Source organism: Ammodytes marinus (genome assembly GCF_949987685.1).
Source record: "Ammodytes marinus genome assembly, chromosome: 6".
In the NCBI taxonomy this organism is placed as follows: Eukaryota; Metazoa; Chordata; class Actinopteri; order Uranoscopiformes; family Ammodytidae; genus Ammodytes; species Ammodytes marinus.
Window position 1 is genome coordinate 26,334,285 of NC_137235.1, and position 24,262 is coordinate 26,358,546.

Here is a 24,262-nt window from a genome sequence, read left to right on the forward strand (position 1 = left end):
CAACAAATCACTTTCACTGCGTACTATACTCCACCTTCAGATAAACCATATGGTCATGAAAAGCTGTGCAACAGTGGCCCCTACTGGACAAGATACAGTATGAGAATAATTTCACAAATGCTAAAAAAAACAAAAAAAAAAACAGAAGTAAGATCAGAAACAGAGAGAACACATTTAGAAAAAAAATGGACACAGTAGCTAGTTGAACCTGGGGCTAGCTCTCCTCGTGTTGGTTTCATCGGTCGTCTTGGCTCGGTTGACAGATAAGCGAGTGTTGTGGAAGGCACACTGTCTCTCATATCATGACTGGGCTGTCACCACCTCCATAGTCACTGACGCTGCAACAAACAAAGCACAAAACTGGGCTGAATGGAAGGAACGGAACGCGCAAGTTTCCATGATGTAAGTAGAATGGACATGGGCAGCAGGATTTAAATAAAGTGCAAAGAGAATTGTACACTCAACAAAAATATAAACGCAACACTTTTGTTTTTGCTCCCATTTTTCATGAGATGGACTTAAAGATCTAAAATTCATTCCAGATACACAATTGTACCATTTCTCTCAAACATTGTTCACAAATCTGTCTAAATGTGTGATAGTGAGTACTTCTGCTTTGCTGAGATAATCCATCCCACCTCACAGGTGTGCCACATCAAGATGCTGATCTGACATCATGATTAGTGCACAGGAGTGCCTTAGACTGTCCACAATAAAAGGCCACTCTGTCTGAAATGTGCATTCTTTTTGCTTTGTTGGGGGTATGGGGACTCAGAACCAGGCAGTATCTGGTGTGACCACCATTTGCCTCATGCAGTGCAACACATCTTCTTCGCATAGAGTTTATCAGATTGTCAATTGTGGCCTGTGGAATGTTGGTCCACTCCTCTTCAATGGCTGTGCGAAGTTGCTGGAGACGGCTTATGGTGGAGAAATGAACATTCAATGCACGAGCAACAGATCTGGTTGACATTCCTGCTGTCAGCATGCCAATTGCACGCTCCCTCAATGCTTGTGGCATCTGTGGCATTTTGCTGCGAGACAAAACTGCACATTTCAGGGTGGCCTTTCATTGTGGACTGTCTAAGGCACACCTGTGCACTAATCATGATGTCAGATCAGCATCTTGATGTGGCACACCTGTGAGGTGGGATGGATTATCTCAGCAAAGCAGAAGTGCTCACTATCACACATTTAGCCAGATTTGTGAACAATGTTTGAGAGAAATGGTACAATTGTGTATCTGGAATGAATTTTAGATCTTTAAGTCCATCTCATGAAAAATGGGAGCAAAAACAAAAGTGTTGCGTTTATATTTTTGTTGAGTGTATTAATAGTGTGCGAGAGAGAGTCACACTGGCCTCATCAGCTCTGAGCTTCTAAAATGTGTCCGGCTGTCCATTTACCTTCTTAACTGAACTATTACATCACTGAGCAGCTTTTTACAGTCCAGAAAGACATCATTGGCTCTGTGGATATAGGCAGAAACACAACTGGTCAGTGCCAAATATATCAATGATTTTAATATTTTAGGGGCGAAATTGAACAGCAATCAATTTGGCCACATTGTGTTCTGTGATTGATTTATTGGAATTTAGGAATATAACAAAAGGGGTGTTTGATAAAACAATTATTTTAATGTCTACATGTTTGAAACAAAGCCTAAATGTATTTAATTTTTTTCCCCCATATGACACAAGCTCAGTCTTTATGTTTCTTATTAAGTTCAAAGAGGCATTCTGTTCATCAAAAAAAATCTGGTGTTAATACACAGCCTTGAGCTCTGTAAACAAAGGAGGTCATCCAAAGCCAGCAACATTCCCATTTACAGAGCATATGCTGTGTGACAACACTTGATTCTTTTCCCAGCGCAGACACAGTACAGACAGGTAGCAGATTGTGAGCAAATATACTTGTTCACCTGTAAATGTACACTATACTAATTTGGAATGCAAGTTAAAAAAAACTTAACATTTACTCATTAAATCTTGTGCTAAACTGGTAAAAGCTAGTAGTAGAAAACAGCTGTTCCTATGGGGGAACTTTATGCACTATGTTCTTACTTTGTGCTTCAACCAGTGCCATGTTCTCCTTGGCCTCCAGTGTTTCATCCAAAGCCTCCTCCAAAGCAGCAGGTGGCGCCACCACCTCCTCCTCTGCAGAGTGGCAGGAGTGGCAGGGCTTGGCCTCGTGTATTTCTGAAGCTTCTGATGGTGGAAGGACCTCCAGGTCTGATCCAGAGGAGGCTGCCGCTAGCTGTAGCGCCTCCACGATTGTTTCTTCAATGGCTTCACTGGATGCTTCCATGGCTTCGTCTCTCTCCTCGGCTGCTGTCTCCTCGGCTGATGTCTCCGGGGCAGTTGACGTCTCCTCAGGCGTCGTCTCTTCCTCTAATGGCTCAGCAGCGGGTGTTATCTCCTCAGCGGATGTCTCTTCAGGTGTTATCTCCTCAGCAGATGTCTCTTCAGGTGTTATCTCCACCGTTGTCGTCTCCTCTGGTGTTGTGTCCTCCACTAATGTCTCCTCTGGTGTTGTCTCCTCCAACAAGGTCTCCACCATTGGTGTCTCCTCAGGCGTTGTCTCTTCCGCTGAGATCTCTTCCACTGGAGCAGCCTCAGCAGCCGTACTGGCCTCCTCAGCAGGAGCAGCATCTTCAGGTGAGGCCTCAGCAAATGAGACATCCTCCACCAGAGCAGCTTCAGGAACCAGAGCCTGGTCTTCAGCCTCAACCTCCACCTCACTCACTTCCTCCACTGTCGGGGCTGAAGCTGTGGGATCTTCAGGGAGAGATTCAGCTTCTGTTTCTTCTTCAACTACTGCAACAGGAGCAGATGTTTCCTCTGTAATCTCATCAGGAGCAGAATCTAGTTCCTCCTCTGTGGTCACTACAACAGCAGCCTCCTCTTCAGCCGCCTCTTTAGCTTCCTCCTCCACCACCTCTAGAACCTCCACGGTGGCTTCAAGGACTACTGGCTCTTCCTCTTCCAACATGGAGACTTTCCCTTCGTCCCCCATTTGCCGGACAGCTTCCACCAGACTGGTCTCTCCGACAGAAGCTGCAGCAATCTCAACAGTAGAGCCGGCCAAGATCTTCACAGCCGTGAAAAGATCTGGCAGAGACTCTGATGGACAGGAGGAGGATATAATGTAGTTGAGATGATTGATTCACACATTACAACACATCTGAATGAGTAGTAAAATAAGTTTTATATAGATGGTTTTAACTATTTTAAGCCTGGTGCCGTGCAAGGCATTACTGTTGTATGATCTATACTTAAAGCTATAATGTGTAACTTTTTCATATAAATGCATGTTGGTTACATTCAAGCCATTACCGAATGAGTTGTCACAACCCATTTGAACTTAACTATGATTTCTCAGTATAGCAGTTTTTACAAACTGGTGACGCCCCCCGACACTGGTGCAGGAGCTCAAGAAGCGCCCAGAAAAAGTTTCAGTTGTTGATTCTACTGCTAAAAAAAACCTGGATGTTCAGCAGAAGGAATTAAAATGGTGCACGATCACAGAAGGCTTACCTCATGTAGATTCACAGACTTTTATTATTTTACTCAGAATTCTTCATGGGGGCAACAGAAGTTACACACTAAAGCTTTAAGACAAGGGACTACAGGCAAAAACATTCTGGTAAATTTTGAGATGTTTGGCTATTTTGCTTCCCCAACATAAATTCATTCTAGTTTACATGAAGGGTCAAAATGAACATTTAGGTGTTTACTAAACCTTGTCTGTTTGCTTTTGTATACGTCTGCTATACAACCATCTTTAACAGCCATTATCTCAACATTTGTTTTTCCCATGATCAAAAATCTCAATTTCTAAAGTATTATCAACTAAACTTTCTCACTATTCTGAAGGTAAACACGAAAAGGAAACATTTTATGTGTGAATTGTCTGATTTGATATAGTTTGTCAACGTGCTGAAAATGCATTTTTAACTGACCTGTATTTAGTTTTTTTTTTTTTTATAAAACTATTGAAAATAATTTTTCTGCAGCCCTGGTGAATTCCTACAGATTAAACTTCACTGTGAACAGCGGCATGTGCAGACACAGATTTGTGGTGGTGCCATTTTGTATAAATTCCACTTACCTTGAGCAGGTTTCTCTCACAGGAAGGTCTAACCACAGTCACCACAGGAATCACTCTACAGGAGACTACCTGCTCAGTTCATGCTCCTTCTGCTGGTGTACCCTTCTTAGCAAAAGTGTGAAAAGACAACACTTGGAAAAGTGTCTTAGTGTATGTGTATCTCATTTGATAAAACACTGGATTTCAATACAAATCCCCCAACTCTTGTGTTTGAGATACTTAGACACTGGAAATGTATAAAGATGGTGCCCACACGTTCCAAGAATTTAGTTTTGCAACATGGTTCATCCCAATGAGCCATGAGTCTATTTTGTGTCACCCCATCCTGGCAAGTCACTAGGACACCCTAAAACAAGCCATGTAATCTAGGATTAGTCTTAACCTGTCAATGAGATTGATTTAAATTGGACTTGTTACTCTAAATCAAAAGGGCAAATACAAATCTGTAGTTTTAACAAGCCGAAGAGACACATTTTGAAAGTGTCAGGAATGTGGTTGAATACAGATATTCTAACAGGTTTTTGCCAAATCTGTTTCTTATACAGAGCGCCGCCTGCAGCTTATGACTATATTCATATAGTATAGCAGATCCCCCAAGTCTTGAGCTCAGCATAACAAAATCCTGAAGGACAGTGTAAAGTGCCAAAAACATTATTAAAATGGTCCAAGTGCTTCTGGGTTTAGCCTGGAGCATGAATTCTTTAGGAAAGGGAGGATTTCTACAGGAAGTGGGTGTTTTTCTACACCTACAGTACACATTTGAACATGTTTGCCTTGTGCCAGTCTACATTTGAATTTGCTGAAACTTAAATGAACCGTCGATAGAACCCTATTCTGAATTAGTAAATGATTCAATCATAAATTCACCACAATTAAAAATAGTCATCTTTTAAAAAAAAAAAATCCAAAAGTAACTGTATTGATCCAGTGAGGTTTTATTCTTTGAACACATAACTGTATTAAAATCATATTGACAACTTTCTCAGAGACATGAATGAAGCTTCTGCAGTGTTCCCTGAAGGATAAGAGATTCACATTTCAAGAGTAAAGAAAGAGCACACGCAAGTTCAACACTAAAGACCAACAGTCCTGTACACAGCTGGTAAATGAAGTCAAAACAGGAGTATTGTTAGATAAAGAGGGTGTGGGCTGCTGAAGATGTAGGCTGAGAGGCAGTAATAATGAAAATCATGAATGTGCAAGAAAAAAAAAGGTCATTATGGTGAAAAGAAAATGGAAAAGAAGCAAATTTTTCAACTTTGTCTCGCTCTGAGGAGAGATGTGCAAAAAGAATGTTGGAGAAAAAACAAAAAGAAAAATAGACATGTGCTGCAGCCAGGAAAAGAGGAGCCAGCTGGTTTTTTGGTCAAACTTCACAGCGAGACAGTTAAAACTGAACGAAGCGCACCACCAACACATGTTCCATCTCTACCGTTTGCATTATAAACCTAACCTAGGCCAAGAGTCACGGGATGTCGCTGGAAGTACTGATTTGAGGAAGACCAAGTGCAAGTGGTGTTGAAAGAGACTGAACAACTTCATCATTCAAAAGTGGGCTGCATTCATTCGCCCTGCTGACATTTTACATTAGCCAAAGGGTTGAAAAATGAAGGGCTGTCCTGTCTTAAGGGCACTTCAGAATATCATTATTATTTTTATTTTTTTACAATCAATCAACTCGGTTCCATCCCTTGCGTCACCTCTAGTTCAACACTCCTCTATAAGCTAACTGTACAGCAGCCAAACCAAAATTTGGATTTTGCTCATGTTCTCAAAATTCCTAGAGAAACTGAATCTAAAACAGACAGCGTAATGCCAAATGTTCTGGTTTGGGGATCAGAAGGTTGGGGGCGGGTGAGGTAAGGGAAGGTGGGCCTGTGAAAACTGGACTGATGAACCCCTAAACACTTAATGCTGTTGTGTTTTTAAATAATACATGGGTTCATGAGTCCTTTTTTCCTGGGCCCGGGGAGTTTGGACACAGCACGACTAACAAACTATCCAGCCATCACAGCTTTACGCAGCCACCTCTGCAGCAGGGGCGGCCTCAGCCTCGGGGGCTGCGGGAGCCGTCTCTGCCTCAGCGGCGGGAGCGACTACTTCTACTGCTGCTTCCGTACCAGCGCTCTCCTCCACTGCTGCTGCTGCAGGGGCCTCCTCGACCGCTGCAGGGGCCTCCTCGACCGCTGCAGGGGCCACCTCAACGACTGCTGCTACTTCCTCCACGACTGCTGCTACTTCCTCGACGATGGCTACTTCCTCGACCACAGCGGGAGCGGCTTCAGGAACTGCTTCCTCTACTGCGGCAGGAGCTTCTTCCACGGCCGCTGGCTCAGCTGCGACCTCGGCAACCACGGCTTCCTCCACGACGGGCTCTGCGGCGGTCTCCGCTACTGCTTCAGCGGGGGCGGCCTCTTCCACAGCCACCACCTCAGTAGCTGGTGCTGCCTCCTCCACTGGGGCAGCCTCAGGCTCAGCTTCCAGTGTGGGGGCTGCTGCCGCCTCTGGCTCGGGGGCCGCAACCTCTGGCGCGGGTGCTGCCTCTTCTGGTGCTGCAGATAAAAAGCGGTTGGGAACAGAAATTAAACAAAGCCATAATATTGTATCGTAAAAAGATAGAAGCAGTATTTGACCAATACAGAAAGGGAAAGGCATCTTGTTTGAAAATGGTGGTAACACCTCATTGATCTGTCAAGTATAAAAAAAAAGGTTGAATGAATTTGCAATGTAGTTCGATGGTATTGTTGTATGACCTGCATTTGGCCAATATGATGGCCACTTACAGGTTCACACTCTTCAGTCGGGCTTTATATTTATATTTTTGTTTACGGCCAACAGGTTACTGTAGGGTTAAAAGGTTAAGACCTTATGTCAGCATAATATTACAGTGCAGGATAATCCTTAATCCTCACATGTCACCCTCTGGACAGATATACAACTGCTGATCTCACTAAAAGGTGTGGCTCTTGATCATTTAATTTTGATGTTATCTGACCCTTAAAGAGATACAGACAGGGGTGAAAAGTAGCATTCAGTATGAACATGGGGTACTGATTGAACAATCACAACCATTATGTGTATAATGTATTTATAGTAGTAAAGGTCATTTTAAAAGTCAAAGTTTAATGACTCAAGCACAAAATCTGAGCTAAAGTGCAGCTTTATGGATTCTCTCCTCTTAGTTGAAATGTGCCATTGGGGAACATACACTCTGACAAATGCTTTTAAAAATGCTGCTAGTAGACTGAAAAGAGTGAAGGTGCAACAGATAACGACGCTACTGCAAGAGGATGGCGACTAGTGTGACTTTGTAGTGATGTCATGGTTTAGTCTATTCTGCGTTTTCAATGATCCAATTGGATTTAAAGCCTTTGAGCCATGCCAGCAGCTCTGAGGTAGCAGTGTCAGTTGGTGTATCCAACTCTTTTATCCAGACCGAAGCGTCTCAACATTTGGATGAATTGCCATGAAAGTGCAGCCAACCCTCCTAGTGACTTTGATAACCCTGGCCTGGATTGACCAATACATATCATATGGACCTTTAAAAAGTGTGAAATAAAAATGAATGATATCAGATGGACTGCCATTAAATATGCTACAAATATTAGACCGCTACAAATATTAGACCGATACAAAGTCCAGGGCCATGCTTTTTGAAGTGATGAGTTTGTTGCAATAATAATAATAATAAGAAAAAAAAAAAGAGGGTAAATTTTCCCATAATCTTTGTCCGTGTTGTGTTCGGCAGAGGGATTTATTCCAGTTGCCACTGTGGGATCAACTAGGACTTATCTGATCCTTACAGGAAGATCCAAACAAATTAAGCCGCCCGACTTTGTTTGTTTGATTGTGCAACACTAAACTGCACTGTATCCAGACTCAGTGATGGTTTCTCAGGACAATATGATTCTTGATCACAATCACTTTAATCACCATCACCACGTGCAGAAAGATGTGTCCGCGAGTTACGTTTCCTAGAAGTTGTTGTTCAATTACATAATGTGATCCTAGGCCAGTTTAAAAAGGCCAATTTGAAGCTGTGGGGGAGCAGACCTTTACACTCCATTTGCGAGTATAAAACAACACTTCCAGGCTGCATGTAAACAAGGGAACCAATGGCAGCCGCTGCTCATCCCCATTGCAGACTAGTTAGCTTGCTCTGGGCGCGGCGCCATGATCTCTCCGTGCTCAAACTGGCTGAATAGACAAATGAATTTACCGACTAATCAAAACGGACAGGCAAGATAAAGCTATTGAGGGTGATTAGTCTACCGTGTTTGATGTTTGGGGTGGTGAACCAGCTCGGAAATACAGCAAGATCTTCTGCTTTCTGTGTCTCAGAGTGGCCCAGTTATTCATGTAAGGCCTCTATCACATAAGACTCATCTAGAAGCCAAAGATGGTTTACCAATAAAAAGAAGTTAACTTTAACTAAACCCGTCAATACAGGGGACACAGAAAGCCAGACGAGTCTTCATCTTGATTTTTAGCCGTAGCAGTGTGCCTTTAGATGGCTGGTTCAACCCTTTTGTCTAGAATTAAATCTCAATAATCTGATAGACTGCTGTGAGTTGACTTTAACACTTTAATTGAAACACTAAAAGGTGCATGTAGTATGTTATCCAAACATCTAAAGGTCAACTAAACAAAAATGAAGACGACTGCTTCCTTCATTTTCTTGAGTTCTGCCAACAGCAGCTTCTATCTATTTCAGGTGTTGTTCCTCCTGACAGGTCAAGAGGCAGGGGTGAGACCCCCTGGCCCAGGTTTACAGGCAGGATTATAGTCTACCCCTCATTCATGGCCACAAAAGACATTAACAATCTCAAGTGGGCAAAGCTTAAAGGGGACACATTTTTTGGGACATCGGGTCTAAAATGTGTCCAATAGTTTGTTTTAAAACCAAATATTTGCACATGTACATTATGTGTAGTGCTAATTAACTCAATTTTAGCATGCTAACCAAAAAAGGCACCGAAAACCACATCTGGCAGTTTGAAATTGTGTTAAATTATGTCATTTGTGGTTTTGACTTGCTGCAATATTTAAAAAGTGACAAGCATTTTATGTGGTTTCTTGTACATAGAGCCAGGACATGCAGGCAGTATGGGTTGCTCAAAAGGGTTGAGTGTGAGCAACTAACCCTTTGCTGTGGAGCCCATGGTGGCCAGTCTGTCTTCATAGCGTTCACTGTCACCATTGACTGTCTTGTAGGCCTAAGAGAAAGAGGGCAGATGTGCAATTATAAAACAGACATTCCTGCACACAACACATGGAAAGAGTAAAACGGTGTTGCAAAATGTCACTCAACTGACATTTTGTCTCGCATGGACCAACACAGCCAATTGATATAAACTTTGCCAAGAGCCTGACAAACATGAACAACCATGCCCAGACAATAGCTGAGTATAGAAAAGCACAAAGACCGTTCTGTATCACTGCCAGTGTCTGGGCTGTGGTCATGTCTGCAACATAAGCCCTAATGAAATATGTTCTCTGGCTCTCAGTGTACACGAAGACCCCAGACTTTAGGTGGGGGGGATTGACCACTAAAAGCCAATGCCTCAAAATGGTTGTGGAATCAGAAATCCATCCTTGCACAATGGTTTTATGGACTAAACAAAAAGGAGAAATCTAATAGATACTCACGTAGACGACTGCAGCGGTGAGGCCTCCTCCACACAGAACAAAGTACGCCACATTGGTGGAGCCCCCGGGAATGCCAAAGGCCATGTGTCGCACTGGAGCTGCAGGGACACACAGGGGCGAAGTTACAGGGTTAGTTTTGGAGGCTTGACCTTCAGCAAGCAGCTTGACATTTACAGTTAACGTATACACTCGGGTTTGGAATTTTGGACTTGCATTTGCACTAGGGCATTTACTTTTGGTATCATGAAATGCAAAATGAGCATCAATAGATAGTCAATAGTTTTAGTCGAGCGATGGTCCCATCAATAGTAGGATTCGGCACAGTGCATTCAGGTCGTGTCAACATGTCTATCCTTTAATCCAGTTACACAATAGAGCCCTGGTAATATGCAGTGGAGGAGATGGAAAGACACAGCAGCGGCCAAGCCAAACACAATCTTCCCTTCAATTAAATCCCCGGCCGGCGGCGACGCACATCAACACTGAAACACTTCCTGTTTGACCATCTCAGATTCACATCATAATGTAAACAACTTTTGGAATATTCTAGTGGGCTTGCATTGATGTCAACTAGTCCCTCAACACATGTATCAGGACTTATCCATGATCTGTCCAATGCTTCTTAATAGGCTATTGTTGTTGTTGTTGTTTTTGTGGCAGTGCGCAGAATGGCTGCAGCCTGTGAGCCATGTAAAACGATTTGCTGGTGTTTAAAGGGATTGCCAGTGGTGCATGCAGTGGAGGTCATAAATAAAACCTCCCTGCATCCCAAACACGGTCAGCCTAATCTCTTCCTACCTAGACCTCTCACAAACACACCACAAAGGGTGTGTGCATGTACTGTACACAGCTGAAGTACATACGATATCTTTAGCATGATCTTCCCCCTCTGTATGTGTGCTCTGACACGTGCTTTGCTCTGCATGCTGAGTGGGCCATCTGAAGCAGGGAAAGAACACAATGTACAGCCCACACACACGCCCCGTTTTGTCCTCCCCATGTGTTGTGTGTACATTACTCCTCCCGTGACTTTTCCACTGACACCTATATGAAGGCAGACGTGCATGGCTGATCACCTGTTCGCATTCAGAACATGTCTAAACCGTCAACGATTTACATGGTGTGGACACAGAGTCAACCAGACAGTTATGACCTGCAGTCAGATTCAGTGTTTGTTCCGTCATGCTAAAAACTATACAGCCACTGGTGTTGCATCAGAGATCACCTTCAAACAATTAGGCAGAAATGTTCCCAATCTAAAAGCGTTTGAGCGTAGGTGGCGCTGTTGAATGGAACTAATTTTACTTTTCATACAAGTGGTTTAACATTGTTCACTCTTTAAAAGAACTACCACCATGTTAGTGTATATGCTTCTGCAAGGCATGTTGCCGAATGGTCAAAGTACAGTGGTGGTAGGCTATGCTTTAGAAAAAAAAGGGGGTAAAGCTCCTAAGCAGTAGACTGACCTTCAAAATCTAATCTGTTGGGGGCGCCCTTAGCTCAGTTGGTAGGGCGTCCCCCCTCCCCGGGCCAGGCCCAGCAGCAGACCCGGGTACGATTCCCGCACGTGGTCGTTCCCTGTCACTCCCCTCTCTGCCCCATTTAACCTCTGTCTCTCTGCACTAAAATAAATAAATAAATAAAGCATAAAAATGCCCCAAAAAAAATCTAATCGGTTCACATTCAAGTCCACGTGTAAATGTGTGCTAAATTTGACCAATCCCTAAATGATTTCTTAGAATATTGTGCTCACAAGCTTTGAAGTTAAAGTGACCTCAACCTTTGACCTACACAATCTAAAATCAGTTCCATCTTCAAGTCGATGTCGACATCTGTGCAAACTTTGAAGAAAAACCCTCAAAGTGTTCATGAGATATCACATAAGACGAATGGCCTGGACAAACAGCTAACCCGAAAACACATTGCCGCCGGCCTTAGGCTATCACGGAGGCATAATAAAAACAGGCTTATTTGACAATTTGGAAAATGCATTTATCTGCCTTCTTGCAGAGTCTTAGACGACAAGTTTGACACGACTCACGTCTGCCAGTTAAATACACAGGCTGCATCTAGTTAGCTTAGCATAAAGTCTGGAAACTTACCATCCTAACAATGTCTAAACGTAGGTAACAAACCCAACCTACCAGCACCTCTAAAACATTAAAAAAATTATATTTTGTGGTTTTATGGTGGGGAACCGTACTGAACCCAACCATGATTTCAATACCGAGGTACGTACCGAACCGTGACTTTAGCGTACCATTATTTCGTACTAAATTAAATTAGAAAACATAGGCGTTAGTGAGTTCTAGAGGAACTCAACTGCAGATTTTGTGACCGTTAGAGCAGTATTTCCACCATTTCAATACTTTATGCCAAGTTACCAATTTAACATAGAGCGGGGCAGTGTCCTGCTGTAAGAGTAGAGCCAGTAAGTTGTCCCTTGCTTACTTCATTAATACCCATGACACAGCAGCAAACACTGTGCAGCAGGGACAAGGCCAAGTACAGGTTATTTATACAGGTAATCAGTTAATCCCCTGGTGAGGAGGTTCAAGCCTGTACAAATGGACACGCATGTCATGCCAGGCCAGGCAACAGCAACACAAGATGGCTGCTGAGGTGACACATGTGTGCTGACGTGCATATAGGGCCATGGGTGAAGGTTCACTCTGCTTCTGTCCCTCATATCAGTAGCCATGAGTTAGAATGAAGAGGGGGGAGGGGTTGCAGACCTGTAGGTCAATACATTCCTACTGTGACCCTGTCACCCTTTGCAAAAAGGCTGATAGTTATTGCATGTAGAATGTATTCTCCAGCAGTCCGTTTACCCACATGTTTATAGCTTATATAGTTTAACTTTACTTTCAATGGGGAAATTAAAGCAGCAGCACGCCCTCAGGCTGAATTCCTCATGCTCAGTCCCCAAAATGAAGGATGATCCGAGCAAGGACGCGTGAAAGGAGAAAGCGTCCTGAAAAAAAAAAGAAGTCTCATATCCCCCCCATTTAAACTCTCATTAGCTCAACAATACTAATGAGTCTGCAAAATAACTACCAAGCCCAGTAGATGTTTATGGTTGGACTTTATGATCATCAGCTTAAAATTAAACGTGTGTATGGCCTATAGCATAGCTGGACTCCATGTGGCCCAGCCAGCTTCACAGAGACGCGCTGGAACATCCTGTTACCATATGCAAGAATCGTTCATTTTTTTGGTATTTTGCAAATACTGCACTACATTCTTGAAAATAAAATATTTGCATTCAAAAAGTTGCACACAATGCCGCTTGGTTATGTAAAGCCCCCCAAAAATCCTAAACTAAGAGCTTTCGTCGTGTTTGATGCGCTCTTTCATAACCAATGTGTAAGGACTGAGTGTTCCCAAAGCAGGACACACCTCCTTCTGACTGCACAATAGAGACGCACTAATGCGCCGCTTTATGGGACTTTAACGTAGATGTTCAACATTACTATTAAACTGTTAAGACTTAAAAAAGGAAAGGGAAGCTCCTCTTCAACATTGCAACTGGACAATGCATCCGTGCAAAAAACAGAAAAAAACACTTAGGACACTTTGTGCAGTCTGAGTGCGACAGCCATTCAAACAATGTTTCAATAAGTGCATTCATTTAAATCGAAGAGGGCTGGTTAAAACAAACATATAGAGGCCAAGAGGCGTCGACCTTCCCCCTCTGTAAATTAATTCGTTTAATTTGACCGTAAACTCGCGTAATAAGTCCCTAATTGACTGGAACCAGACTCACGATTTCTGGATTCTGGTTTGAAAGCCCTCCGTGCCAGCGGCCCGACCCTCTGCCATGCCCGTCTGCAGAACATCTTGTCTCGGTTAGTAGCAGCAGGTGAGTAAGTGCGTGTGCGTCTGGTTCCAGCAGCTTTTTAAAGATGTTTGAGGTAGGAGGAGGATGGTCCAGTCTGCTGCACAGCGTTGATTGATTGCAAAGTGGACACCCCCCTTTCAAAATAAGAGATCCATTCACTAGCGCGCCCCCTGTAGGCAAGCTAGCGGAATAACGTGAGATGTTTTATTATAGGAGGCTATATAGGTATTCTAACATTTTTAATTGTGTAATGATATAGATTTATAATGGCCGTCTTTTGCTTGTTTTTAGAGTCTTAAGTGGCAGATTTAGAAGTGTGAAAGGCTGTATAACCTGTGATGGATGAAGAATTCACACCTTTTACTCAAGAAAAAGTGTCAATATCTCACTCCACTGTGAAAATACTCGCATTCAAAACGTTACATTAAAAGTTGTACGTCGGTATATTATCAGTTAGGCCTACGTACTTTTGCATGTACAAAACTCCTTTGTATAATGTTTAATATATAATGTTTAATCATATTTTCATTTAAACCATTTAGTTGTTTGGTGTTGGTTGGCTGTGCTGTGAGAATCACATATCTCTAGAAAGTCCAGTCCTGTTTTCAGCCTTGTGTGGCGATGCATTTTCCAGCTAATCCAAGCTTGTTTTTTGTTTTCCTTTTCTAAATAGCTTATTTGGCTTAAGGAGGGGGAGGATCTTTTTGATTCTGGGGACACTTAATCCTGCAGTTTAGAAGAAGCATTCAATATCACAAAATCTGAAGATACTTGCTTTTCAGTGGACAGGGGAGGGTATGGAACATGGTTATCTGAAAAGCAGCTAGTGAAGCTCTCAGACAAATGCAGTGGAGTAAAATGTACACTATTTGCCCCTGAGATTTAGTGAAATAGAGGTAGGCCTATAACGTGGCATAACAATGGTGGAATTTGTGCTACAGTACAGTACTTGAGTATAGGAGTTATATTCCTCTGAGAATGGTCCACCCTGTCAAAAACACTCCTTCAATGAGTGGTTATCATGCTGACTTTGCTGTGACTGTGTGCAGGATCACACTGGTTATCAGAGTGGATTACAGTCCCATGTGCATGCACAGAGAGGAGAGAGAGAGAGAGAGAGAGAGAGAGAGAGAGAGAGAGAGAGAGAGAGAAAGAGAGAGAGAGAGAGAGAGAGAGACACTGTGTGGTTACATAATTCTCACTGTCCCCATCATGCGTCAGACTAGCCAACACCAGATGGACAGATGAGAGATAAAGAGGGAGAAGGTTACTGTTCTTTTTTTTTAAATGTTTAAAAATGGTGAGCATGCTTTTCTTGTTTAGTAGTCCTACAGCTGCTCATGTAGTCCAGTTACCATGCAGTGTCTCTGTCGCCCTCTAGTGTTTGAACAGGCATCAGAAGGATCACACATGCACTGTGTAGTATATTATTGGTCCATGTTTTGAATATAGCCATCTTTACCTGTCCATTTCTCTATGGAGTATTAGGGCCAAGAATAAGAAGGTATTTTTTCGCATGCACACAAGGTGCTGATATCATGTGCAGTTTCAGGTGAGGGGGATTTGCAGAGCCTGCAGTTAGTTTAAAAAACACATTTTTCTCTTTGTGTTATTCTTAGTATTGAACAATTCTATCATCATCAATCAAAACAAGATGGTTATGAGGCACCTAGAACCAAACGATAGACTAGATAGCTTTATTGTCATATGCACCGTTACAGCACAATGAAATTAGCCTTTTCAGTACACACCTCTCCAAGAAACATACAAGACAGTGACAATAACATGGGTGGACAGGAGATAGTGTAACTGCAGGGTCGCAGCGGTGCGATATTTAATATGTATTAAACACAACTGCGGGCCCTGCTCCTGTAAACAACAAACAGTTAAGTAACGTTTCGGGTAGCTTTCTATATTTAAACAGTGTTCCTTATAGAAAATGTTCAATATTCTGACCCATGCATCCAAAGTCACATTGTGCACAAAATGTTGAGGGAAAAAGTTGAAATGGAATTTAATGAATGAAGTCGAAATGTCAAGAATAAACTTGACAGTAAAGTTGTACAGATATTGACAGACTCAAACTACCGTGATCAAAAAATCAAAACAAAATGTTATTCTAACACAACCAAGCCTCTTTTGCTATCGTTGTAAGGCAGACAATGGACTGCAACTTCATTTGAACTGAAACCGGCGTCCCCTGGCCCTAGTACTCTACTGTCATTTCTCCCAGCTATTAACATATTTAGAGAATCCGAAGAAGTCTCTGCATGTAAGGGGCAAGGTCCAAAATTAATGTAATGCCCATGACCTCAGGTGGCACCACATTAATTACTACATGGGCCATGGAACACTTCAGAAAACCATTGACGCTAAACACTACATCTACACATTATGTTGTTTTCGACTTTTCACACTTAATTAATACATTGCATTTTATAACCAAAGGGACTGCTATGTGACGTATTATCCTCCTCCTACAGTTGTCTGTGCTGAGTCAAAAGAGAGATACCTAGCTTTTGGCTGTTGAATTTTGCACCAATGTGATGCTCATGTGCGCACACAAGCACACACGCACGCGCACACACACACACACACACACACACACACACACACACACACACCTTTGCTGCTGTGTTGTTGGATCTACAGTTGCCTCTACACCAGTGAGCCAGAGAAGTTTGTCCTCATCATGTGACTACCTCTGAATCATCGATTGGACACACAATCCCCATCACATGTGATTCACTTCAACTGTGACAAGTGTGCTGTTCACACACAAGACTAGTGCATGACTGCTGCTGTGAGGTTCAATAACATAACACCACTGCATTAAACCTAACCTGTAAACAGCACGATATTTCATTATTTGGGACAGACGGATGTTTCTCAAAATGAGTAAAACAGTTGCCTAGTCAGTTATATTCTCACAAGTTTTAAAATGAATACAGTATATACTATATACAGTAAAGACAAGTTTTTCCATCGCTTGGTTTGTCAAAGAAATGTTAGGATCACTTTTTTATTTTATCATTCTTTCTTTTCTATTCCTGCACAAATGTTGAACTTCTTTAGATGACTCATCCTGCACTCGGGGAGCTAAACAGAAAATGTTTCCAATTAAATGATTGGGGGCAACTAGCCAACCCTGCACCAAGCCATTAGCTTGTGGGTCAAAGCTAGTGAGAGTCATATGGATTTCAATGTCAGTTATCAAAAGCGTTTCCATTTCCAAATGTGCATGGTTCCTGCGGGCATATTTGGCTTACCATCAGAAATATACATTAAGATGCCCTGATGGTGTCCAGATGATGCAGCCTGTGCATTTTTTCCTCTTCTCCGTATATGTAAATGCTTACCTAAAAAATAAACATCCGTTCAATTGTATGCTAAACCGTACGAGTTGTCCTAGTAATACATGGCTGACTAGGCTTGAAAAAATGTAAAGGGACGGTGCAGTGCAGTGTATCAGTCCCCAAACAGCAGTGAAAAAAATCATAAATAGAGTGTATAATTGAACAGATTTTTTATTTTGAGGTTAACATTTATACATACATACGAAAAAAAACAGTTTTTCCACTCGACCCACTGCAACGGTTCAATGTTGGCTCCTGCTTCAGCGACATCTCCCCTAAACTCTTTAAAATGACTGCACTGATCGCCATCTCCATAAAGGCAACAGACTAACTAGGCCTAAGTACCTCATACAACACCAAAAATAGTGAACTATCCCTTTAAACCATAGATAGTGCTGTACATAAACCCAATCCCAACCCTCACGTGACAAACTCTGCCTTGATTTAACTGTTATTAGTTGTGTGTAGTATTTAGATGCTGTGAAAAAAAATCCAAGTGATTCAGACAAATTGCACTTTAACCTCACAACACGTGTTAGAGTATCCAACGAGACCACATACGCTGAAAATACACACCATCTATGCGCTAAGGGGTCACTCAGATATGACTCCGTATAAAATCATCTTAACATTCACAGTCTCTTTATTTTGAAGCTATGGTAAACAGTAAGATCACAAATATACACAAACATTTCAAATTTCACATATTTAAGAGTATAAATAAAAAAGTTCTTTAGAGGTTGAGAAGCAACTGTCGTGGAAATGAAAATGTTTTGCACCTTTGCTATTTGTCTATGGTCATTGAAGAATGACACACACACACACACACACACACACACACACACACACACACACACACACACACACACACACACACACACACACACACACACACACACACACACACACACACACACACACACACACACACACACACACACACACACACACACACACACACACACACACACACACACACACACACACACACACACACACACACACACACACGGCTAAAAAAAAAAGTCACATTCTTCCATCTGAGAAGGCCTCTTTGTCAGCAGCAGGTCCGTGGCTCTTTGTCTGCTCTTTTCTTGTTGGGGAATTTAAAGGAGCCGTTGTACGACACCGGGGCGTGTGTTGCCGGTGAGTGTTTTTGTCTCTTCAGTTTGGCCGCTAGAGCCATGACGATGTCCTCCGCCGTATCCTGCTTATGCTGCACCTGGCCGTTACCCTGCCGACTGGCGCCCTGGTTTGGTGGGATCTTGGCAGACGTCTCAAAGCACATCATACCGTGAGCTTTGGCCAGGCTCAGCGCCTCCTCCTGGCTCACCTGGGCCTCTGTCCTGCCCGACACACGGAGGTCACTCTTATTACCCACAAGGAACCTGGCAGAGAGAAGAAACCAATGAAGGGAGATGATGTTAGGCTATAATATTATTATTAGTTCTGTAATTTTCTAACTTATACACAATAAACTTAGTCAAGACTAAGATCATCAATAAATAAACATTAATGGTAAATGGACTCCACCTATACAGTAGGCTATATAGCGCCTTTCCCTGGTTTTTCACAGACCCAAAGCGCTTTACATGGTTTTGTACACATTCACCCATTCACACACACATTCATACACGGATAGCAGCAGCTACCATACAGGGTGCAAGCTTACTACCAGGAGCAATTAGGGGTTTAGTGTCTTGCCCAGGGACACTTCGACATGAGGCGGGGAATCGAACCTCTGACCCTGCACTCCAGTGGACAACCGCCCTACCTGCTTCACCACAGCCACCCATCTTGAGGAGATATTCACTGATTTTGGAAAAAAAGGCGACTTTCACAACAAGCGTTCTCCAGAATCGCTGACTCCACATTCAATTCATTTGGAAAGTCATTAAAGTACACCAACGCATGAGCCTTCTTCAGGGGGTCTGATCTCTTCCTCCTCTCTCTTAACATGTTATGTAACCTCTAGTGTTCATATTATATTATATTATATTTAGGGCTCTCAAGCGATTAAAACAAATTAATCTAATTAATTACAGGCTCTGTGATTAATTAATCTAAATTAATCGCATACTTTTATGACACTTTTATACCTGCGGAGAATAAAGTAAGATGTCTTCCTACCTTCATGTTTATTTGCCCGAAGCATCCCATAAACCGCCCATAGAGCCCTCGGCCCCGCCCTTTCCCCTGCTTCTCTCTTTACTATTTTCCCTTTCACCCGTGCGGGCTGTGTATGCAAGCTACAGGTGCAGCTCGGTGCAGCTCCGCACCACTTTTGCACCGGGTCAAAGGGCATTATAGAAGTGCGATTAATCTGCATTCATTTTTTTAATCGCGTTAATTTTTCTGTGATTAATTAATCAAAATTAACGCGTTAATTTGACAGCCCTAATTATATATATATATATATATATATATATATATATATATATATATATATATATATATATATATATATACACACGTTTTTTATTTTGTTCATATTTTGTTCAAGTAATACTTTTTATCTATTGAGTACAACACACTTTCAGACAGTTCCCTCTCAGTTAAAACTGTTATTATCTTATTGGAAACAACCTCTGGATACAGTCTGCTGACATTCTTATGGCGTGCTTCGTACATTGGTAATGTTATTTTAAAATCAGCTCTGTCCATAATTGGATCACTCTCTTTTGAAGCAGGAAAATCAGATTTGTGATTGATTTATACGTTTTCCCCCAAACCTCCACACAGTAAGCAATATATGGAAAGGAACAATATAATATATGCAATGAATTTGGGTTAAGAATTTCTATTTACATTCAGTGACAACTTGAAGGTTGGATATGATAAGCGGTGGAGTTAGCGATTCTGGAGAATGTTTGTTGACAAGATTTTGTCAATATAAGTCGAATATTTCAACATGTGTGTACCTGTGTGTGTGCACTGAAAACAAATCCAGTGTTAATACGCAGCCTAGGCTCTGTAAACGAGTGTATAAACAAAGGATATGTAAACAAAGGGAGGCTAGTCATAGCAACATGCCTGGAACCTTAGCTGTATATATACACTGATTTTGACAAAAAGTGATTTTGTCAACAAGTGTTCTCCACAATCACTGATTCTACCTGCAAGTCAAATCCTTTAGCAGTGCATGCAGACAGCTGATGCAGTCACCTGGGGATTTCCTGTCCGATGGATTGCTGCCTGCACTCTTCCATCCACGCAGACACGCCGATGAAGCTGTCGGGAACGGTGACGTCATATATGAAGAGGACGGCGTGGACGTTACGATAGTACTGCTGCACCATGGACTTCCTGAAACGCTCCTGTCCCGCAGTGTCCCACAGCTGGAGCTGCAGGAGAGAGAGAGGGAGAGAGAGAGAGGGAGAGAGAGAGAGAGAGAGAGAGAGAGAGAGAGAGAGAGAGAAAGAGGGGGAGAGAGAGAGAGACACTGACATGAAGAGGCTGGCACTGAGGAAAAAGAGGAAATGAACGAGAAGTAAGGCACGCAAAGGGAAATAAATCATGTGTTGAAATACCCCATAAAAGCAGGCAGAAGAACACATGAACACAGCAAAACACACTGAGTCATCACTGGGACATGCAATGACTCATCACTGAAAGAAGAGCAATACACAAGTTGATCAGATCATTACAAATCTCTCTTTCAGGCGTTGACAAGGTTTCCTTCAATAACATCAATCTAAAAAGTTGTAAATGTCAGTTCAAAGCAGTGAATAACCATGTGATCCTCTGGTAATGTATAGATAGAGAGAGTCACTATAGCAATATATGAAGGCCTTCCATGGCCACACTCCTTACATATATTTATTGTCAGGCTTGTGATTTGACAGGACTTGGTCTGTGTTAAACAAAGATTTGAAAGGAGAATATTCAGATATGAAGTCATTCTAAATATCAGCCTTCACAGACCTGAACCACTTGCAACTAACATTGAATTTGCTCATTTGGACTTGAGTTGAGTTGGACCCCCCCCCGCCCCCCAGGGACTTGACCCTCATCTTTATTGTCTTCAGATTTAGACTTTGGCCCTGGTGGTGGTAAAACCATGCGTTAATGTGCATACATGACACTCACTCGGAACTGAAGACACAAAAGATCAAAGCGATTCCCCTCATTGATTTAATGTTACAAAGCTTGAACCCTCCTCTAGCCAAACAGTTATTTAAATAACCCTCAAGTCACCACTGACAGACACTTCCTCTGTCATGTGGTCGTTTCAAAACACTCAGGAAACAGCAAGACACCAACTCAGCCACCCACACAGTTTTCATGTAGAATCCATGAATAAACACACCACCAGAAAACTGCAGGGTTAGAAATCCTTAACAGCTAACATGCCACTGAACCCAAGCATATCCTCCTCAGGGATTTTTCACAGGCTACATTAGTTCTGCCAACACAAGCAGGTCTGCTGATTGTCTGCCATGCAGGGAATTCTCGGTCTTTCAGTCTAGGACAAATACCTCATTCAGCAGAGCCACAAGAGCCTCTAAGAATATTAAGAGCTGAGAGAGGAGATACAATTCACAGTAAACCATGATAACGTAACTCTTGAACAACCGTCGAGGAGACGATGGCCTGTTTTACACATGTATACGCCCTGCTGATTTTGGTTTGGTTTGTCCGGACTGACTCTCTGGTAGGGTACATGATGGGCACATGAACCATTGTGAAGACTACAAGTGATTAAAAAAAACAATGAAATAGAGACAATATTTATTTGATAACTTCATCAGCAGTTATTTTATTAACCCCCTGGCCTCGGGTCAATTTACCCTTTAAGGACAAAAATGTTCAGTTCCAAAACCTTTCATCAAAATATTATATGTAAATATTTTCCCCACAGTTTTGTGGGTTAAATATTTTAATCAACCTAAGTCCTGTTGGAAACAAACATTATTTAAAATTTTTTGGGTGATTATATGATGTCACTGTTGTTGTTTTTTTTGGAAAAAATAAAAATAATTTCCATATAACAGGGATGCAGGGTTTAAAAAAAAGCTGCTTGGAATAGTAACAACATTGATTTTGAAGCACTTTTAGTTCAGCTTTTTCTTTTTGTGCAGTCATATTCAAATGATAAAAAAAGAACCAGTTGGACCGACACTGTGCGTAAAATAGTTTGGCACAGTCCTGCGCATTTGCTTTTAAGTGGTAGCCTACACAAACTTAAAGAGCATTTACCTTAATTTTCTCCCCTTCGATTTCCAGACATCTCTCGTGGAAGTCCACCCCGATGGTGGCCTCCACCCTGCTGGGGAACTCTCCGGCGCACAGTCGGTGTGTGAGACAGGTCTTCCCCACCCCGGAGTCCCCGATCACGAGCACTTTAAAGGTCCGAGTGCGCGTCAGGAGCGAGGACACGCTGCCCAAAGAGTTAGAAAACTCCAGAGATGACTCCATTCAATCGTCCACACCACAGTTACCACAGTAAATTCGCTATGAAATAATAAAATAAATAAAAAGCGATCTGCGGGAAACGTTTGCGCAGAATCAGATGCAGCTTCGCCAGGCGTGCACAAGAGAAGTAGGCTTAATACTTCTGGGGAAACTTGTTTTAATGGTTCAGTCAGTGTTACCCTTCCGCATTGAGAAGTGTGCACGGTGCCGAGCAACTAAATGAAAGGCGAGGAAGCTCGAGGCGTCTCTCTTGACAGCATGGTGATGATTGCAGCGTGAGGAGGAGGGTGGAGAGTTTTGTCAACTCCTCACCTCAGCTCCGTCAGCCACTCACCTGGCCTATCAGAGCGGCGTGCTGCTGCCATCTAGTGGTGGATGTAGGCTAATGTACAGCCATTTATTTATTTGACCTTATGAACATACAGTCCAGTATCGGAACAGTGAGGCCAATTCCCTTATTTTTGCTGTAGACTGGAAACATTTGGGTTTGACACCAAAAGATGATTATGAGACAATAGCTCAACATTTCAGCTTTCATTTCCAGGTATTCACATCTGGATCCGATACACAACTGAGAAGATATCATTATTTGTAAAGGAACACCACATTTTTAGGCGCGCAGAAGTATTGGAACAGACTTTAAATAAATTAAAGTGAGCGCTTTAATAACCGCAGCCTCATTCAGTTGCTGTTTGTGTTAGGGGGTTACTCCCTTCGGTCTCCTCTTTAGCAGGTAAAATGCATGCTCTATAGCGTTTAAGTCTGGAGATTGACTTGGCCAGTCTATAACCTTCCACTTCTTGCCCCTGATTAACTCCTTTGTTGTGTTTTGGGTCATTATCTTGCTGCATGATGAAGGATCTTCCAATCAGTTTGATTGCATCTTTCCTTAAATTGTCAGACAAAATGTTTCTGTAAACTTCTGAGTTCATTTTGCTGTTGCCATCATGTGTTACATCATCAATGAAGATTAATGAGCCCGTCCCAGAAGAAGCCATGCAAGCCCAAGCCATGGCATTGCCTCAACCGTGTTTCACAGATGAGCCTGTATGTTTGGGATCATAAGCAGATCCTTTCTTTCTCCAAACTTTAGCCTTTCCATCACTTTGGTAAAGGTGCATCTTGACAACAACACAGTAAAACATGATGGCAACAGCAAAATGAACTTAGAAGTCTACAGAAACATTCGGTCTGCCAATTTAAAGAAAGATGCAACCAAACTGATTGGAAGATGCTCCATCATGCAGCAAGATAATGATCCAAAAAAACTGCAAAAACAACAAAGGAGTTCATCAGGGGCAAGAAATGGAAGGTTTTAAACTGGCCAAGTCAATCTCCAGACTTAAACCCATAGAGCATGCATTTTACCTGCTAAAGAGGAGACCGAAGGGAGTAACCCCCCAAAACAAACAGCAACTGAATGAGGCTGCAGTGAAAGCCTGGAAAAGCACCACAAAAGAAGAATGCAAACGTTTTGTGATGTCAATGGGTCACAGGCTTGATGCAGTTATTGCAAGCAAAGTATTTGCGACAAAATATTACGGTTTATTCACTTTAATTTATTTAAAGTCTATCTGTTCCAATACTTCTGCTTGCCTAAAAATGTTGTGTTCCTTTTCAAAAAATGATATCTTCTCAGTTGTGTATCAGATCTAGATGTGAATACCTGGAAATTAAAGCTGAAATGTTGAGCTATTGTCTCATATTCATCTTTTGGTGTCAAACCCAAATGTTTCCAGTCTACAGCAAAAATAAAGGAATTGGCCTCACTGTTCCGATACTTATGGAGGGGACTGTATTCTTATTGACAACGAGGGCCTGGTCATGTTTCTCCTGTGGTACATAAACTGCTGCATTCCCTCTCAAAAGTAGCCTATTCCACCTCTAAACA

General features: G+C 42.2%; 2 protein-coding genes across 2 annotated transcripts; both read right to left on the reverse strand.

Annotated features, from left to right (window-relative positions):
- Positions 1–5,025: 5,025 nt before the first annotated feature.
- On the reverse strand, positions 5,026–13,667 carry LOC307251422 (uncharacterized protein). The gene is made up of 4 exons (XM_080028793.1): positions 13,526–13,667; positions 9,760–9,857; positions 9,254–9,326; positions 5,026–6,662 (listed from the first exon to the last, which is right to left on the reverse strand). The coding sequence occupies exons 1-4, from the start codon at positions 13,596–13,598 to the stop codon at positions 6,127–6,129; spliced, it is 780 nt and encodes a 259-aa protein (XP_079884919.1). The 5' UTR covers positions 13,599–13,667; the 3' UTR covers positions 5,026–6,126.
- Positions 13,668–17,995: 4,328 nt separating this feature from the next.
- On the reverse strand, positions 17,996–22,527 carry LOC307251756 (ras-related protein Rab-33B-like). The gene is made up of 3 exons (XM_080029166.1): positions 22,156–22,527; positions 20,122–20,300; positions 17,996–18,344 (listed from the first exon to the last, which is right to left on the reverse strand). Exons 1-3 carry the CDS (start codon positions 22,372–22,374, stop codon positions 18,014–18,016), a joined length of 729 nt encoding a protein of 242 aa, XP_079885292.1. The 5' UTR covers positions 22,375–22,527; the 3' UTR covers positions 17,996–18,013.
- Positions 22,528–24,262: the final 1,735 nt, after the last annotated feature.

What these genes read in the sequence shown, in the direction of transcription:
- LOC307251756 (XM_080029166.1), bottom strand. Translation starts at nt 22,374, where the DNA reads ATGGAGTCATCTCTGGAGTTTTCTAACTCTTTGGGCAGCGTGTCCTCG. An exon ending in TCGAAGGGGAGAAAATTAAG is followed by an intron (nt 20,301 to 22,155) that starts GTAAATGCTCTT and finishes TCTCTCCTGCAG; the next exon opens with CTCCAGCTGTGGGACACTGC. An exon ending in ATCGGACAGGAAATCCCCAG is followed by an intron (nt 18,345 to 20,121) that starts GTGACTGCATCA and finishes TCTCTCTGCCAG; the next exon opens with GTTCCTTGTGGGTAATAAGA.
- LOC307251422 (XM_080028793.1), bottom strand. Translation starts at nt 13,598, where the DNA reads ATGTTCTGCAGACGGGCATGGCAGAGGGTCGGGCCGCTGGCACGGAGG. An exon ending in CAAACCAGAATCCAGAAATC is followed by an intron (nt 9,858 to 13,525) that starts GTGAGTCTGGTT and finishes GTGTCCCTGCAG; the next exon opens with CTCCAGTGCGACACATGGCC. An exon ending in CATGGGCTCCACAGCAAAGG is followed by an intron (nt 6,663 to 9,253) that starts GTTAGTTGCTCA and finishes TTTTATCTGCAG; the next exon opens with CACCAGAAGAGGCAGCACCC.